Here is a 20136-nt window from a genome sequence, read left to right as displayed (position 1 = left end):
CACAATATATAAAGACCACTAACAAATCAGCAAGAGGGAAAAAATCCCAATCCAACAACAATAACAAAATGAGCATTATATTTCAGACAAATCACAGAATAAAACTGTAAAATAATTAGTAATCATATGAAAAAGTCCTCAATCTCATTAACAATCAGAATCAACAAACAAAAAATAAGATAATGCTTGCCATTCACGGTAGGAAACATTTAGAATTGGTATTCTAGAATTGAAGAGGTGTGGAAAAATTAGAAATCCCATGACTTATTGGTAAAAGAATAAAATATGGTTTTTTTGTATTGTATACAGAAAGATATGTGCAAAGATGATGACTACAGCACAATTTATAATTGATAAAACTTGGAAACAGTACCTAGATTATTAGATCAATGACACATTCTGTATTAGAGGGATAGAGATTTCCAAGATGCACTGTTAGGTGAAAACCACATCAGAGAAGAGCTGTAAAAAATAATCCTGTTTATGTAAAAAACAAAACAAACAAAAAAAAACACTGTGTAGCTGTGTATATACTTATTTGTATGTATATAACATTTACTGAGCGCTTACTCTATGGCAACCATCATTCTAAATTCTTTATATATTTTAACTTTCTTAATCATCATAAAAATCCTGTGTGGTAGATACCATTACTACTCTCATTTTACCTGTTAGAAAACAGGCACAGAGATTGTCAAGTAATTTTCACAAGTCACAGGCACAGGAAATAAAAAAGGAAGAATTCAAACTCAAGTAGCTTGATTTTCCTTCTTCCTTTTTCTATCTTATTTTCTCAGTTTCTTTCTCCACCTTCCTCCCTTCCATTCCCTTTTTTCTTCCCTCCCCCCACCTCTCTTAGTATGTCTTCAAATGTTTGTGTCAACCTTGGTTAGCAGGGTAATCGGGAGAACAGCACCGGGAATGGAGAGGGTGAGGTTTCATTTTCCTCCATATATGGCGTTATTGTTTGGAAGATCATGTGTTTTTTTGTTTGTTTGTTTGTTTGAGACGAGTCTTGCTCTGTCTCCCAGGCTGGAGTGTAGTGGCTGGATCTCGACTCACTGCAACCTCCGCCTTCCGGGTCCAAGCGATTTTTCTCCTGCCTCAGCCTCCCTAGTCGTTGGGATTACAGGGGCACACTGCCACACCCGGCTCATTTTTGTATTTTTAGTAGAGATGGGGTTTCACCATGTTGTCCAGGCTGGTCTTGAACTCCTGGCCTCAGGTGATCCGCCCGCCTCGGCCTCCCAAAGTGCTAGGGTTACAAGCGTGTAAATAAATTTTTTAAAAATCAGTAAAAACGTCATTGCAATATGTATCTATTTATTGCATGAGGGTGTGCCAGTTGCAGGCACACCCTGAAAAATCAAAGGCGCGTCCTGAAAAAATAAACATTCTACACACCTCATCATTTTCACTCTTAAAACAACTTAAAAATGCCTTTTGATGGAAAGAAAAGGCAGAAGGGCAAGGGCTAGAGACAAAATAATCTGACCGCTCCTCATTTGTAGTCTAAGCTCCCTCACCTTGAAAAGCTACAGGCTTCTAAGGGATGGAGGTCAAGACCAGAGTTAAGGAAGTTCCCGGGGTAAGCCACTCCCCCACCTGATGATTTTCCAGTTCCAGCTGGTGTCGAGGTCCCAGTTCATCTCTGCCCTTAACCACTGGACAAACGTTTCCGTAGTCTCTCCAAAGAGCAAAAAAGGGGACTGGGATGGGGAGAGGGAGACGGGACGGGCTGGGGGGGCAGCTCCGCATCGCACACGGGGTGGTGGGTGCAGTCGCGCCCCCAGCTCTGCCGCGCTCCAGCAGCAAAGCCGGATCCCCTGAGCCCGCGCAGGGACCAGGAGAGGGAAGCCTTGTTGTACCCTTGGGGTCCAGAAACCTAAACTAGGGGCTGCTGCAGGTGTAGACTCTGAGGCTGGTCCAGGCCCCTTTCCCGCCGACTTCAGGGAGGGTTGTGCAACAGATGTGCCTGGCAGTCAAGGGGCAGAGGGGAGGAAGCCACGCAGGACCTCGGCTCGCTCAGGGCTGTGCGGGAGCAGCTGCAGCCACGGGTAAGGGGGCGGCTTTCTCAGTCGCCTCCCTGTGGGACTGGGGTGTGGGTGGCTAGTGGGGACGATGCTCCGCCCCATAATTGTGTTTGCGTCAGAGGGCGGGGCAAGGGCCCGATGGGCCTCGGGAAGCGACACCTGAAGTGGAACGGGAACTCGGCAAGGGGTCCCAGGCGGCCCAGCGGCACCCTGGCTCACCCCAGAACCATTCGAATGACAAGGGGTGTCCTGCCTGAAAACGTCTTGCGGGGCTCAGCTTCCCCTTAGCTACACTGCTTTACAGGCAGAGACCGGCCCTGAATCCTGGGCAGAGGCTGGGCCCAGGAGCATGTGCCAGCATAGTGAGGTTATTAGAAGGGACGGTTAATACAGCCTGCAAGCTGTCATTTATCAGTAAGTATTCATTGAAGTCCGCCAGGAGCCCACATCTATGCTAGGCCCTCTACAATACCAGCTTAGAAAAGATAGCGGCGGTATCTAGCACGGTTCCTAAGACCATTAGCTCCAGTCAGGCTCCCCGACTTTAAATTCGGCCTCTACTGCCGACTGTGGACTGTCAGCCACTTTCTTCATATATGTTCTTTCCATTGCCTCATCTCTGAAATTGTGTAACTATTAAATGAACTACAGAGTATTACGTGTGTTAATGTAAAGTTCTTAGAGCAGTGCCTGGCACTACAGAAAGTACTCAGTGAAAGTTAGCTTTTATTATTTGAAATATTTGACAAAGTCCCTGCTTCTCCAAGCTGACTCTCTGGTTCCCATGTGGTTTCATTCATTCACTATTATTTCTGGAAGTCTTGGCATGGCCGCTTCCCAGTTCCAGGAACAGGCAGTCGTTGTTTCTTCCCACTTATGACATTGAGATGCATGGTTAGTACCAGTGACACTTAGAAGTGTCAGGCGGTTTGGGGGCTCCTTTCTTGAACTTTTCCTGAGAGCAAACCTTTGTCTTATTGCCACCCTGATGATCTTTACAATAGAAGGGTTTTGAGCAATGAACAAGCACAAGGAAATGAAAAACACATACAAAGGAAAATGAGTGGATTGCTGCAGTTGGGTAGACAAGTGTAAAATACCTGGGTCTCAATGTACATCAAGCAGCCTTCAGATCTGTAAGGGAACTATTCTTACTGACTGAAAAGAACAAAATAATACTGTACACTCATTGTTGAATTAACAAACACAGACTAAGTGGCTTGTCTCGGACAAGACAAACCAAGCTCTGGCCTTTGAGGGCTTAAAGTGCAGGTAGAGCGACTTTAAACATTTGTGAACTGGCCCTTGTGCACTTTTCCACCCTCATCTCTAAGGGTCTCTCCATCTTTTGCTCTGTAATTTCATGAATTTTCATTTCCCGAATGAGCCCAGTTTCCTGCAGCTTAGGACTTCTACTAGTGTGCTTCCCTCTGTCTATAATGCCCTACCACGCCCCTCACACATCTCCATGGCCTGGCTGATTCTAGACTTTTTTCAACTCTCCGCTCTGACTTTCCTGACAATGCCACCACTACTCCAACTAAATCAATGACTCCATGTCCTTTTTATTGCACCATTATTTGTATTCATAGTACTTAATATATTTGTATATATACAGATACATTTGTATTGTTATATATGTGTTATCCATAATATATTTATAATAAATTTAATTAATATAACATGCTGCAATATATTTAATTGCATTAACTGCCTGTCTCCTCCATTTTTTAGTGCCTGTATAGTGCCTTTCATCCTCTATGCCTTTGGTTAATAGTCCTTGAATATTAATCAAATGGTAATAATCAGATGGTAACCAAATCTTTTAAGTGCATAAAATTTACATGTCATGTAAATGTATTAATCAACTAGATTAATATTCAAGGGAGGTCTGGGTTGTGGGGAAAAGTTTTTGAGCGGTAATAAAGCAATCAAATGAGAATAACTGACTTTAAGACTCATTTTTGTTCACACACTCTATAGCACTGCCTTGAACAGTGCTAAATTTAAAAGCCAAAGCACTTTAGTTAATCAGTAGTAACAACTGTGCTTTTCATTTCCCAAATTTTGTTGTTAAAAACTGCTTTTAAAAAAGTTTTGCCTATCCTAGTTAAAAACTAATTGGTCATGAGACTAAACTGAAATTCAAGATATTTCTATCCTACATAAGAAAGATACCTTAAAGATAACCTCTAACAACTTTCACTGAAATTTGGCACATTGGAAGAATGTGGGGTTTTTTGTTTGTTTTTTATTCAACGAAATAGGAACATGAATGCAATGGACATGAATCATGAATAATTTCAATTCAGCTAGTTACTGAGCTGTACAGCATTAAGTAAACACTTTATCTTTATGGGCTTAGTTTTCTCATTTATAAAGAAGAAAGGAAAACTCCGATTTGTGAGGGAGGTCTGGGTTGTTAGAAAAGGTTTTTGAGCAGTAATAAAGCAATCAAATGAGAATAACTGACTTTAAGACTCATTTTTGTTTCTTTTGTTTACTTGGTTTACTTGTTAGTTTTGTAGAACACTTTACTGCTGAAATTTCAGTTGGGTCTAGCTGATATATTATCTACATTTTAATTCAAGGTTTAATATAAAATTCTATAGGCCAGGTGTGGTGGTCCACGCCTGTAATCCCAGCACTTTGGGAGGCTGAGGCGGGCAGATAACTTGAGACCAGGAGTTTGACACCAGCCTGGCCAACATGGGAAAATCCCGTTTCTACTATGAATACAAAAATTACCCAGGTGTAGGGGCATATACTTGTAATCTCAGCTATGCCAGTGGCTGAGGCACGAGAATTTCTTGAACCTGGGAGGCAGAGGTTGCAGTGAGCCAAGATCGTGCCACTGGCCTCCAGCCTGGGCAACAGAGCAAGACTCTGTCTCAATAAAACCAGAAGACAAACAAACAAACAAAACTGTAAAAGGCTATCTTACATTGGTTCTAAGCATATGTGTTTTGTTTTCTTGAGCCTAAATACTGAAGTGGATTTTCATAGTAAAACTCCCCGTTACAAGGTACTTTGCATTAATAACTGGCCTCAGTTACCCTACTTCAATCTCATACCTCACAGATATGGTGTGCTTTGTACTCAAAGGCTCACCATCTTCTTGCCCCACACATGTGTAAAAATGCATCTGTGCTTGCTCTGCTTTACTTTGACTGAAACCACAATTCAAGGGATGAAATGTTTGTCTTCTTAGATGGTAATCAAATCTTTTAAGTGCATAAAATTTACATATCATGTAACTGAATGACATGAAAGCTATTTAATTTGTGACTTACCTCAATAAATGTTGCCTTCTCCCTGGGCTATTCGCAGTTCCCCTCTGGCATAGCATAATGTCTCATTCTTACTCATTGGTAGGAAGTTAGGCACCTAGAATTCCTGTGATTGTTTTCAGAATGGTAGAGTTTCACTAAAATAATTCAGAACCTATGTCTCTGCTTGGGGCTTGAGAAAAATATGAACTGCTTCATATTGAGATTTCTTTTTTTTTTTTTTTTTTTGTGGAGGGTGGGTGTGGCGGAGAGAGTTGTTCTTAGGCATAACTAGATTTAGGTTATTAATCTGAATTTATTTGTTAATTGCCTATGTTACAGGCATAGTAATTTTAGGATCTTCCAAAATTAAGTATGATTTCCCTGTGGGTTCCAGGTTTCACTTTAGTTCTGTTTGAAAGCAGTAAGACAAAAATTTCAGGACCTTAAGAAATGGGTTCAAAAGGTTTTAGCTGTGTCAAAAGATAAATTACAACAAATTTAAAGATGTAATTAGCTTATATTAGGAATTTGTGAGTATGACAGCATCTTATCTAAAAATAGAGAGATGCTACTTGGGGCATTGCAGAATAGTCAGTTTTTATAAGGTACCTTGAGCAGGAATGAGGAAATAGCATAATACAAAAAGCGGATTAGTTAACATTAGATTAGTTCAGGTTACTGTCCTTATAAGGACTAAAGTAGTGGGAACTTCTTTATTATGTAGGCTAAAACTGGCCTGTTTGGAGACTGGGCTTTCATTTCTCTCCTGATTTCTTGGAAGGTCAAATAAACAACTTAGTTTCAGTTTCGTAATGTAGAACTTTAGCATTACTTACTCCATTTTGATTTGATCTTTTGAAGCCTAGTGCGGGAGCTCAAACCAAATGGATGTCCTCCTATACAGTTGTTAATATTTAACAAGTGTAGTACAAATTGTGAAGTCAGAATGGAAATCCTCTGTGCTGTTTCTCCCTCTCCATGAGTGCAGAAGTTTATAATTATCAAATAGTCCAGAGCAGCAATGAAGACATGATTTCTGATAGAATTACTTTAAAAGAGACGTACTAATGTGTATATAGTATATGCTGCCTCAATTTACTCCAAATTTATCACTTAACAGAGAGTTAGAAAGAAGTGTGTAGTAATCAGATTGTAACTTGAAGTTCTGTGTTTGTTTTGGAGTAACTATAATTCAAATGGTATAATATATAATATGACTTTATTACAAACTTTTTTTTTCTTTTAGTACAGCATAAAAATACGATTTTCTCTTTCTCTGAAGTTATTTCTAGAATTTACTTTTTAGTAAAGTGGTGGAAGCAATGATTTAAAGTTATCATGTTAGATTAACTAGCTAATTTAATCAGGACACAGCCCAATCATTTCCTAAACTGAGTTATGTTATTTCTTGGAATAGACTCATCATATTAGTCAGAATTCTCTAAAGAAACAGAACAAACAGAACAGTAGGATGGAGACATATATATATGAAGAGATGTATTGTAAGAAATTGGCTCATGCAATTTTGTATGCCGAAAAGTCCCACCACATTAGAAGTCTGTAAACTGGAGACCCAGGAAAGCTAGTGGTCTACCCTAGTTAGTCTAGTTATCCTAGTTAGTCTACCCTAGTTACACATGTTTACTAGCTTATTGTTCACCTTATAGATTAATTGAAGAAAAATATAAGTTTTAATATTTCTACTCTTCTGACTTGATGAGGTCCACAGCATTGATTTCTGACCAGTTAATGCAAACTGGATTCCGATTGTTTTAAGAAAATCCAGGAAGTTAAATCAGTAGCACAAATACATCAGCTTTTGATTTATTTCAGGGCCAAATAAACCCACTTGGAATTATTCCACCTTTGCTGAACTTCTTGGGTAGATGTAACTAAGAGGTGACTATAATTGGAGCATTCTTAAGAGTTTCACTATATTATGAAAATGTGTGCTTAAAGTTGGTAATCATAAAAAATAATTTTGAAATGGCAGGGAAGGAGGTGGTTTCTTCTTGAGAGCTCTAGATTTTAGTTGAGGATGTGGAGGGATCAGTTGACTTATTTACCACTTAGGATTGCACAGTAGGAGGAGTTGGTAAAAGGGCAGCCAACACTGGAGTGGGCCTGAGAAGTGGGAGGGCAGTTTGTGTTAATGTGCATGGGTCCAAGATAAAAATTTTGGGTAATGGAGTTTTTGCCTGATGTGTTCATTGTAATTAACAGTCATGAAAAGCACTGGGATGTACAGTAGATGGAGAAAACAGTGACTGGATAGTAGTGGGAAAGACTAGGATGGGGTCAAGGCATCAGAAGGCAGAATTACTGAGTAGAATATTTGCTGTCATTTATTTTTCTGTAGAAATACCAAGTATAGGCAGGACGCGGTGGCTCACGCCTGTAATCCCAGCACTTTGGTAGGCCGACGCGGGCAGATCACGAGGTCAGGAGATCAAGACCATCCTGGCTAACACGGACAAAAAAAATTAGCCGGGCGTGTTGGCGGGTGCCTGTAGTCCCAGCTACTCCGGAGTCCGGGACAGGAGAATGGCGTGAACCCGGGAGGCGGAGCTTGCAGTGAGCCCAGATCGCGCCACTGCACTCCAGCCTGGGCGGCAGAGCGAAACTCCGTCTCAAAAAAAAAAAAAAAAGAAAGAAAAGAAAAAGAAAAAAAAGAAATACCAAGTACGAAGTTTCACTTGGTGGTCAAGATGCTATGGCTGTGACAACTCCTGAGAGTGGGTTCTCTGATAAAAAAAAAAAAAAGTAAATACATCTCTTAATGAACAGAGTAGTGTCGGAACTTCTAAAATTTGCTGGTCAGGATTGGCATGACAGGTCCACAGGACCTGAAATTTTCAGAGATAATTGCAGTGGTGTGATCTGATAATCAACCTTTCTTGCTCTTTAGCTGGACCATTCCTGAAGCCCAAGCCCAGAGGCTTGGAAATGAACCACACACTTCATTTAGGTTGTGCAGGTTGTGAAGGCTGAAGTTTTAGCTCAATTACCCTTTGGGGTCTTAGCTCGCAGCATTTCTTCATGGCTTTCTTCCTGATTAGACCCTCTTCCTAAAGGCTTTTAGAAAGTGTTCACCATCGGCCGAGCGCAGTGACTCACGACTATAATCACAGTACTTTGGGAGGCCGCGGTGGGCAGATCATGAGGTCAGGAGTTGGAGATCAGCCTGGCCAATATGGTGAAACCCCCGTCTCTACTAAAAAATACAAAAATTAGCTGGGTATGGTGGCGTGTGCCTGTAATCCCAGCTACTCGAGAGGCTGAGGCATGAGAATCGCTTGAACTCAGGAGGCAGAGGTTGCAGTGAGCCGAGATCATGCCACTATACTCCAGCCTGGTGACAGAGCGAGACTCCATCTCAAAAAAAAAGAAAAAGAAAAAAGGAAGTGTTCATCATCACGGGCTGACCAACAATTTCCAAATTCCTACCGAGGCCACATGCAGTGGTTTATGCCTGTAATCCCAAGACTTTGGGAGGGCGAGACAGGAGGATCACTTGAGTCCAGGAGTTTGAGACCAGCCTGGGCAACATAATGAGACCCTGTCTCCATAGAAAATAATAATAAATTCTACTGTGAAAACAGGAAGGGGAATGAGGTCAAGCCCAAAGGATTTAAATGGCCAGATAAGGCTCTACTAGATGAATAAAGAGAAATATCCCATGAATGTGATGGTATTGTTTTAGAATATCTTGTTCCAACAGTTGTATTAGACCTACAAATGTATATAGACAACATATTAATATCAGGTCTCTTTCAGAACTATTTCAATCCATGAACAATAAAAGTAAGTAATTTACTAAGTGTTTAATTTCCTCCCTATAATACTAAATGTGTTGTTAACTTGTTCTTTGTCATATTTTTTTTAGCTTATGAAAGGATATTATTTGTAGCTGTGTTTTCCTTTGTAAATGCCAGTACTGGGCACTCCTGAAAACTTCGCAAGATATATATGAGATCATGGAACTCAGTCTTCTGCTTAAATTCCTCCAGTAATTATCAATGACACCTGGGATAAAATCCAAACTCCTTACTAAGGGTCTCCCTAGATGAACTTCTTCCTATTGCTTTGGTGACAGCCATGCATACTCCTCCTTTCTTACGACTCTCCTGTCTCATGAACATGCTAAATTCCTTACAAAGTCAGGGTTTTTACATTTGCTTTTCCTTCCTCCTGTAGCATTTCTCAGTAGATCTTCACGTAAAGTTTTCCTCTTCTCATCTTTTCGATTTCAACATAAATTATATCCATCTAAAGTAACTTCCTTATCCTCTGTCCTTTCTCCCATGTTTTCCCCATCATACCATATGAAGTCTTTTATAAAAAACTATTTTATTTCTTCCAGAAGTTGACTGTAAGCTCATTGACAGCATATTGACTTTTTGATAGCTGTATCCCCTGATTCCACAACAGAGCCAATCACATCATGTGTCATCTATATTCATTAATTGTAGGAGGAATAAATTATAAAAGCTATATTTACAGTGCATTAGTACTAGGTTAAATCTGTTTGCTAACCCTTATTTTTTATTTGTATATGAGCCTGTCACCAGTGTTCCACTTAAATGTATTGCCTATTCTATGTAATATATTTTATGTGGCATTAAGTATTTATTTAAAATATTGAGGAACATAGTCCCTTGAATTTATTTTTCATTCCTATGGAATCACTACACTGTGGACTATACAAATAAGCTTATGAAGCATCATTGCAATGTACATTTACATGTAATATAAAGATTATACTTATTAAATTTCTTCCTGTATTCTGCTAAATACTTTAGAATTTTTCATCTGTTAAATATTTTTCTTTTCTTTCTCAAAGTCTGTTGATTTTTTTACTTTTGTTTTGTTTAATTTTCTCAAATTATGTGTTCTGAAGATCTAAGAGTGACAAACTGTGAAATTTAATTTTGTGACCGCAATATCATAATTGATGTTTTAAGAACAATATCAAGGGAAACAGGAGAGGAACACACTGTAGATTGAAACTTCTGGTAACCCATTGGCCCAGACAAGCATCTGAAAGCTACTAGGAGGGATGACGTGATTTTACCTCTATATTAGGGTTTCTCAACACTGTAGTATTTTGGGGTGGATAATTATTTGTTTTCAGAAGGATGTTCTGGGCATTTTAGGATGTTTAGCAGCATCCCCGGCTTCTATCAACCAGCTGACAATATCAGTCTCTCCTCCAGTTGCGACAACTAAAAATGGATCCAAACCTTGACAGATACCCCTTCAGGGGTCAACCCCATCTCCCCATTGACTTCTATACATATAGGGTATGTCATTTGTTATAATTCCACAATTATAATTTTTCACAGGGTGCTTTTGGCTCTGGGAATGCTGACACATAGCCATTATTTTTGGCTTTTTTTTTTTTTTTTCCAATTTCTTCTCTTTTTTCCATGAAGGCATGCCACAATCTTCATATAGATCACTTTAGATCATGGTGGATTTACTTTCACTTTCACAGGCATAAAAGCATATTTTCTATATGAGTTTTAAATAGTAAAGATAAAGCTCTAGGCCGACTCTATTCACAGTGAACCACCCTCAAAACAGAAGTGAATATGAAACCACAGATATTTCATTAAAACATATCTGAAGACAAAAACATACCTCAAGCTTCACAGATATAGGACTTCTGAGCTGAGAGGTCAGTTTGTAGATAACTGGGGTTATTCTAAAAAGGATTGATGACTTTTCTGTGCAGCTACAAATTATTTTACTTGCTCCTATTTCAGGACCTCCCGGACATATTGTCTACCCTAAGCACCAGGCTGGACACATTGGGAAACAGGCTGGCCACCTGGGCTCCCAGGCCTTCTTCCCAGGACGTCAGCATGGCTACCTAGTCCCACCTGCTGGCGTGGCTGGCATTCCTGTTCAAAATCAGCCAGGTAGACCTGCAGGGGTACCATGGATGCCAGCACCACCACCACCATTAAACTGTCCACCAGGATTGGAATACTTAAGTCAGGTAATTTCAAATATGTAAAATACTCAGGAAAAAAAAAAAAAACTCTCCTTCTGGTTTATGAACCATAGTAATTATGGTTAAGTGATATTTATTTACTGCTTATTAATTAATTAAAGTCAAAAATGGTAAACAGCACATTCTGTTAACAAATCACTAGTTCTTTTGGGTTCGATTTATTGTTAAATCAAAATATGAATGTCACAGGTGATTGTTTTCTATGATCTTTTATATAATGTGATAATAGTCCAAAGTAAACATTTATTAAGCACTATTTTCTAGGTTTTGTTCTAAGCATAATACATGTATTACCTCACTTAATCTTTACAGAATCTCTATGATGTGTAAGCGTTGTAATCATCACTACCCTACACAAGAGGAAACTGAGGTCCAGAGCAGTTATATAAATTACCAAGGATTAAAAACCTAATGAACTGGGGGTACACTGTTCATCACCAATCAGGGGCCGGTACCCTGATTCTGGATTCTGCGCTTTTTAATTCCAATACTGAATAATTTTCTTGACATTTAAAAGACATGTAAAGTTTAGAGTTGAGTTTTAGTAAGTAGTACCAAAAATGACTTAATATTTTTGTGTGGGATTTGACTCATTTTTTTCTTACAATTAGTAAAATTACATTTTTATGATGCTTTTTTTTCTTTGGAATACCCAATTTTACAAATGTCACCAATAGGGAAAAAAAATGTCCTGGATTTTGCTGTACTACATGATAGCTTACCTCAGCAAAGTGAGGTTTAATATTTGTTTTGTCTTAGAGATCAGATTGGTAAACTAGGAATATAAAGTTTTATATCTCCAATCTATAAACAAATATTTCTATGATAGTCAACGAGTTTTCAGTAAATGAATTATTTCTCTTGTACTCTTTATAGTAACTTAATTGCCCACAATGCACTTGCACAGTGAATATTATAAGAATGTTTAGTAGTTCATATTTCTCCAAGAAATGCCCTACAGTTTTTTAAATCAGAGTCTCAAAAACATATAGAAGAAATTATCACTTACTATAAAATGATTATATGAAGTAGATGTAAAATGAATAACTGAGACTTACAGTAAAAACTTATTTAAATCAATAAAAAATGTCTTTATATGTTTAAGCCTCATTTAGGAAGAACATTGTTTTCTAACTTTTATAGGGATTCCACTATATTAGTTTATTTTACCTAAATTTACAACTATAATAGTGAATGCTTTCAATAAACATACAGCATTTTTAATTAAAAATATGTTAACTTTAGCTTTACAATAAAAGGTAACAAACTTATTAAAATTTGATATTGATAAATGTCGATAACTGATTATATGCAGTATTAAACAATAAAACATGAATAGTAATCGGTTCTCTATAAAATATTTGACATACAACTTAATTTTCTTTTTACTATAATAGATAGATATGATACTAATTCATCAGCAAATTGAACTTCTAGAAGGTATGTATTAATTGTATTGCTCATAGTTCTAAAAAGAGAAGTAGTTTATGCAAATAAAGATACATCAAAAACTATAAATATAGCATTCCGAGTGATGTGGGATGGTAAAACTATTTACGAATGTCTGTCTTCACAATAATGAAATCAGTAGTCTATTTCTGAACATTAGAAGTGAAATGGTAAAATACAGTTGGCCCTTCCTATCCGTGGGTTCTACCTGTGTGAATTCAATCAACCATGGATCAAAAACATATTTTTAGAAATTGTACCTGTACCAAGCATGTGCAGACTTTTTTCCTTGTTACTATTTCCTAAGCAGTACAATGTAACAACTCTTTACATAGCATTTACCTTGTATTTGTGTATTATAAGTAATCTAGAGATGATTTAAATAATACGGGAGGAGGTTCATAAGTTATATACAAACACCACACCATTTTATATCAGGGCCTTGAGCAGCCTAGGATTTTGGTATTCACAGGAGGTCCTAGAACCAATCTCCCACGAATACTGTGGGATGACTGCACTATTATGATAAGCATCTGTCCTAATGTTATAAACTCTAATGTAGAAGGAATACAGCCAAGACTTACTTTTACTCTCTTTTGCAAATAACATTAAGGGATTCACTCACTTTACCTGACTTCTACCACTTCAGCTCTTTTCTCTCCAATTTGTGATCACCTTTAGAATGGCGCAGAGCCACATCCAATATTTTAGTTACCTTAGTACATTTCCAAGTGAGTAAACTTTTTGAATTTGGATAGGAGTGTTTTGGAAAATTGCTGTTCCTGCCCACAATTTCTCTTGGGAGTTCAGATGAACCCAGTAGAATCTTTGTTCACGTGCTGTAGATTACTAGCCAGGGTGCAGGGGCACTGCGGTGTTGGAGGATGCTGACCAGCAAGCAGGCCTCCAGCCTGGCTTCTTAGAAGAGCACTCCTGCTCCTGCTGAATGTTCCTGATGCCACCAGTTATGTTCTTGGGTCCAGTGCTTCCTAGGTGCAAGAATAAATTTATTAAGCCTCCAGATGCTCCAGAACAGCTGCCAGGGGAATGACAGCCTAGGTAGAGTGATGAACCACAGCGTCTTCCTTCTGATATAATAAAGTTACTTCTTCTATTTATTATAAAAACTGCTGGTTTTTAGAATATATCTGTTATAATAAATTCATTTTTGCATACTGCAGTTTCTTTAACTGGTTGAAATTATAACTTGAATTGTACAAGCAGAGTAATGAATTTCATTAACATATACAATTGTTACCTATTACATTTAAACTGCTTTTAAAGTACGTGATTAGATATTTATAATGTTCTCGGTTTTTTGTAGTTTCGCTAAATTAAGTTTGCTCTGGAAAGGAGCACTTTGTTCTGTAATAATTTGTATTCTGAATTATTTAAAATGTTTTATTTTATGGAATGTATAACTGAGATCATAAAATCCAAAAGGCCAGACACTATACATTATACAAGATTATATTTATATTTTTTAGATTTATAAGCTTTACATATATTTGCACAATATATGTGCTTCATTGAAAAATACAAAGTTCCACATTTACCAGTTTTTAATTTTTTAAAAAAGACATCTTTAATTTTCTTTTCTTTTTTTCTCAAATTGAATTGAAAGTCTGTATTGTTTGCTAACATCAAGGCATATAAAAAGATGATTACTCAGTTTATTTTTAGCACCTGAGACTATGACAAATACTTATACCTTACCACGACTGTGAAAAGTTAATAGATGCTAAAAATATAATTGTTGCAATCTTTTGTTTTTTCTCCATTTTTCAAGTAACTTGAAGGAAACTTCAAGATTTTGTAACCCCACTGATGTCATTTTATAGATAAACTTAAGATTTTTGCAAGTAAGTTACATAATTAAACAATTAGTTGGATAATAGATGACCACAGAGGAATCAATTTTTTTAAATTCAATTTTAAATTTTTTCACAAACTTTTGTCTACGGCAGATGTTGAGGTCAAGTGCAGTTCTTATATAGGCAAAGTCCAGGCCCTGTTTGAGTCCCACCATAGACTCTTAAGGAAGTTGATGGTAATAGGACTTGTGAGGAACATTTCTGTATGATGTCCTTCTGTGGATAGTGGGACAATTCATTGCTCCTTCAAGGCTTTAAACAAGGAGAGGTTTCCAATGTGTGGTTCAATATGGAAGTCCTTGGTAAGATACCATGTGAGCGTCAGCATTTTGCATTCCTCTGTTTCGCTCATGAAGAGGAGTGAAACCTTAGCCTATATAAGGTGCAGAGCTCACTTAGGATGCTTGTGGCCTAGATATTCTGAGTTGAAGCCCTGATTGCCAAGCACCTTCCCCATTTGTTTAATATTCATCTCTTACTTTCAAATTACTGCTGAGCTAAATAAGGGTGCCCTGAGCCCAATGTGATCTTCTAATTTCCTTCCATTTTTGCCTCTCACTTTTTATGCATGTGCCTTGAGAGTTAGCCCTCTTATTGCCTTTCATCAAACAGCGCAAACAAAGAAGACATAAGTATGACTTATAAAATGAAATCTTAAACCAATTGATTTAATATATTTTTTGCAATCATCCTATATTCCTCTCCATAATATACGAAAACTATACCAAGTAAATGGACATTTTATCCATACACCTAGCACCACTGTGCTTACTGGCAGCGTTGCCCCAACCCTCAGCAGCGAAGTATCTCTTCTCACAGGAGTCTATGGGATTAGGAGTCTATGGGATTAGGAAAATATGACTTGCTTTCTTTTCCATATCTCACATAAAGACTCAATTTCTCCATGCATTAATAGCCTAACTTCCTCCTTTTCCTTTGCCTTTTTCCTCTGCCTGATCAACTCTAAATACCATTCCTTTTTATTCTTTCTATGATACTTGGAGCATCATCGAAAATTAGCTAGATATAATATCTTAAGATAGGTTCAATAATTTTAACATAAAGGCAACTGATTTTATTTTCATTTTTAGTTCTATTCAGTTTTGAAAGTAGTAACGTGTATGAAATCAAGAACAGCTTTGGGCAGAGGATTTATTTTGCAGCAGAAGATACTAATTTCTGTATCCGAAATTGCTGTGGGTGGTCTAGACCTTTTACCTTGAGGATTACTGATAATGTGGGTCGAGAAGTCATAACTCTGGAAAGACCACTGAGATGTAACTGTTGTTGTTGCCCCTGCTGCCTTCAGGAGGTATGTGAGCAATTACTAGAGCTTTTCATAAAGTAGTTCAGCAAGGATTTCCACCCTTTTATTGAATCTGTATAATCAAATGAGATTTAAAGGAATATGGCTCCATGAGCTATATGTTTGGGCTTCCAAATCAATTGTATAAGAACAAAGGCAAGTAAACAACAGGGAATAGTTAGCCTCGTGTCCCGCAGCAGTCTGCCTCATGGAGTTGAGCAACTGCTCAGAAATGAGAGTTGTTGGTATTCAAGGAAAGGTCAGATAGGGCATCTTTTTCAAATCATTTTTTAGAGATGACTGTAAGAGACATGGTCAAAACCAGCAGAGTTGTACCATTGAAAATATCCTAAAATAGCATTCTAGGATCATGGGGACAAAAGAATGAAGGAAAGAACAGATGTGTTCATCTCATAATTTTGGCCAACCTACTAAGGGACAAACCTAGGACAAAGTCTTATCTCCTATGTTTTTCATTTCTCCTTTTCAAAATAAAAACTTATATATCTATGTCATCTGCAAAAGGGATATCCTAAATGGGAGTATCTTCAGCTGCGTAGAGACCAGATGTCTCTGTTTCATATTGAATAGCAGCCTACTCCTAGAGAATATGATTTCAGGGAAGACGCTAGGGTTCAGAGATGTTTTAGGAAAGTTGGCCTTTTCCAGGACCCCATTGGCCCAACACCGTATCTGCCTGGGTAACTTAGTCTTCCATACAGATTGCTGTGAGAACATCATACAGATAGAGATAAAGGCATAGAGTTACTTAAAGTCTAATACTGCACTTATTTTGAGAGGATAACTGAAGTTATTTATAATGAATTGCTTTGTTTTCCATGCCATTTAGGTTAGGTATAATTATATATTTGTAAGAATACCTGAGGAAAAACTGAGAATTTGATGGGAAATGCTCTATAACTTGAATAGCACATTAAAATATGTTACATTATTCGATCTTTAAAAGAAAAGTCCTGGGAAGTCCTCACTTACAATCTCTGGCACTTAGGAAGTGCTCAGTAAATTAGAGCTATTATTAGATATTTTTATTATGATGATTTATTACATTCACACATATTTTATTTTTGTAGATAGAAATCCAAGCTCCTCCTGGTATACCAGTAGGTTATGTTACTCAGACCTGGCACCCATGTCTAACAAAGTTTACAATTCAAAATCAGAAAAGAGAGGATGTGCTAAAAATTAGTGGTCCATGTATCGTGTGCAGCTGTTTTGCGGGTGTTGATTTTGAGGTAAGAGATGTCATAATGTTTATAGGATTTGCTTTTTTAATATAAGAAGTATATAATTTTGCAGAATGCTATGAATGCCTTAAATTAGTATTGTGTACTGATGTCTCAATAGCAAGATAATGTTCCCATGTATTTAACTTTGATCAGAGTGGAGGTTATTACTGACTAAAGGTCAGTATTGATAATGATAAATGGATAAAAGAGAAGCAGAACTCTGTAGTCACATAAAAATAAGCAAATCATCTAACACTTAAACATGTTGGGTTCTGTGTGGTGACACTATATATTATCCATTATAAAGAAAATGTTAACCTCGTCATCTAAGTCTGATTGCCAAAGCATAGGGATCCTTCCTTAATCTGAAATATAGGCTGCCAGTGCTCCAGGCCATGTCCAGAAGTTCTGACATCTTTGAGTTCCTACAGAAAGCCCAATTCAGCAAAGATAGTTTTGAGAAAGTCAGTGTAATATGTATTACCCAATTATATTTCTCTGTGGTCTCTTCTTTAACCCTGTATTAAATTAGGTCATTGGAAACCACAATATGTCTCTATATTTAATTACTGCAGAAATTTCATTACAGCAACCCTCCAACAGATAGCCTAGCCTTATAACCTAATCATTTAGTTGCAAATGTTTAACCATCAGAAGGTTTTATAACTTAATCTTGATTTCCTGATTCTCTTGGAAAATCAGAAAATTTGGTAAACTTGGCCCACAATTCCACAGAATGAGGAATAAAAACCCTAAAGTTGAGCAGGGCTACCTCACTTATGATAAAATGTGGGAACTCTGACAGTGTCCCCACATCTTCCTAAGGTTTAGCACTATCCAGTTTCATTCTGTTGGATCCTTCCTTCTCTAATAATATGATTTTTAATTTCTCTATTATAATTTGGTTATATAAAAATGAATGCTTCCCCTTTTCAACTTCATAATCTGATGACAGAGATGGGAAATTCTAAGAAAACACATGTGTTGTAGAGACTTTTAAAATGCTCTTATAAAGGGATACATATATATGTATATAAAATATATGATTATATATGTGTATATAAAATATATGATAATATGCATTGGATATATGCATATGTGTGTGGGTGTATATGGGTGTGTGGGTATGTGAGTGTGTAATATGTATGTATAGGAACCCTATGTAGGGATATGTATAATAATAGTTTTCTTTTTATGCCCATACAGATCCAGACAAGTGAAAGATTATTTCTCCTTCTAGGGATGATATTAATAAAAATCTAATTGGAATATAATTGATTCCTAAGAAATGAGTAAATCACTAAAATATTGTGAAACATTCTTAATACTAAAAATTTAGATTTCATTCAGTGGCTCTTCAATTCTCTATGTCTGCAGACACCAGATTCTTAGAGTAACTAATAGTCATACGTTACAGAATACAGGAAAATAATGCATATAGTAAATTTTATACAAATTCTGAGTTTGTAATTTAAAAATACCTTTTCAGTAACCATTCATAAATTATATGTTTTGGATTATATAGCTCCTCTAGTATCTTACACATTATTTTAATATATTCTTTTGGTGTTTACCTAGGTTCTATGTGCTAGTGGCCTATTTGCATTTTTTGCATTTATATTTACATTGCAAATAAATATTTAGTTTTTTAGACTCTCTTTACCAATTATTAGTATTAAATTTACAGATTTATAAATTTCATGCTAATATAATACACTACAATTCTTTTTTTTTACTCATACTTCTGATACCAAATGTGTGGATATTTTTTCCCCATGTCAACCAATTCTCCTTCTCTACAGACATCAACTGGGTTCCCTACAACTCAGTTCAATTCTGACACTCACTCACCTAGAGTTAATGCAGACACCACAGTTTAAGGTTTCAGTCCCACAAAACTGTTCCCTATTTCAAACTCCAACCACAAATGCAAGACCTCCTGTACATCTAACCAACTGGCTATAAAGCAGGATGCACACAACCTCCTCCATGGGTTTGACAATTTGTTAAAACTATTTACAAAATTTAGGAACATATTTTATTTATGTTTACTGATTTATTATAAAGGATACAGATGGATAGCCAGTTGAAGAGGTTAGTAGAATGAGTTCTGGAAGAGTCCTGAGCAAAGGTGGATCTGTCCCTGTGGAACTGGGGTAAGCCACCTTTGTGGCAAGTGACTTCACCAATCCAGAAAGCCTCTGAACCTGTTGTTTAGAGTTTAGGAAGTTGCATTATGTAGGCATAACTGATTTAAACCATTGGCTATTGGTGAATAACTCAAACTCCGGCCTTACTCTCATCTCCGGAGGATGGGGACAGGACTGAATGATTCAATCCTCTAAGCATGGCTTGGTTTTTCTGGTGTCCAGCCTGATACTGAAGCTATCAGGAACCCCAACCACCAACCACCAGTCATCTTAGTATACAAAAGATTTATTGCTTAGAAGATTCTAAGGATTTTGAGGCTGTGTGCCAGCAATCTGGGACAAAGACCAAATATTAAAATAAGACTCTCCTATTACCCCTATCACTTAGAAAGTTATGAGCGTTTTAGAAATTCTGTGTCAGGAAGCAGGGATAAAAACTTAATGTAGGCCGGTCATGGTGGCTTATGTAATCCCAGCACTTTGGGAGGCCGAGGCGGGCGGATCACCTGAAGTCAGGATTTCGAGACCAGCCTGGCAAACATGGTGAAACCCCGTCTCTACTAAAAATACAAAAATTAGCCAGGCGTGGTGGCATGCGCCTGTAATCCCAGCTACTCGGGAAGCTAAGGCAAGAGAATCCCTTGAACCCGGGAAGCAGGGGTTGCAGTGAGCAGAGATTGTGCCATTGCACTCCAGCCTGGGGGACAAGAGCGAGACTTCGTCTCAAAAAAAAAAAAAAAAAAGAAAACTTAATGTATACTTCTTATGATGTTGTAAATACCAACA

The 20136-nt window shown here is 37.4% G+C and overlaps 1 protein-coding gene across 4 annotated transcripts in view; it reads left to right on the top strand.

Moving 5' to 3' along the window:
* Positions 1-20136, top strand: part of PLSCR2 (phospholipid scramblase 2) — a 53606-nt gene that overhangs the window by 15687 nt on the left and 17783 nt on the right. For 2 of the 4 annotated variants that reach the window (XM_054481283.1, XM_054481284.1), the window contains exons 2-5: positions 11074-11309; positions 12722-12764; positions 15739-15959; positions 17045-17206. In XM_054481283.1, coding sequence (XP_054337258.1) covers positions 11074-11309; positions 12722-12764; positions 15739-15959; positions 17045-17206 — 662 coding nt within the window. Of the gene's footprint in view, positions 1-2345; positions 2448-9191; positions 9315-11073; positions 11310-12721; positions 12765-15738; positions 15960-17044; positions 17207-20136 lie in introns of those variants that run through there. The other 2 variants (XM_054481286.1, XM_054481285.1) reach the window with 2 other exon arrangements.

The sequence above is a fragment of the Pongo pygmaeus genome, chromosome 2 (genome assembly GCF_028885625.2).
Source record: "Pongo pygmaeus isolate AG05252 chromosome 2, NHGRI_mPonPyg2-v2.0_pri, whole genome shotgun sequence".
Lineage (NCBI taxonomy): Eukaryota > Metazoa > Chordata > Mammalia > Primates > Hominidae > Pongo > Pongo pygmaeus.
This window is presented reverse-complemented; position numbering and strand designations above follow the sequence as displayed.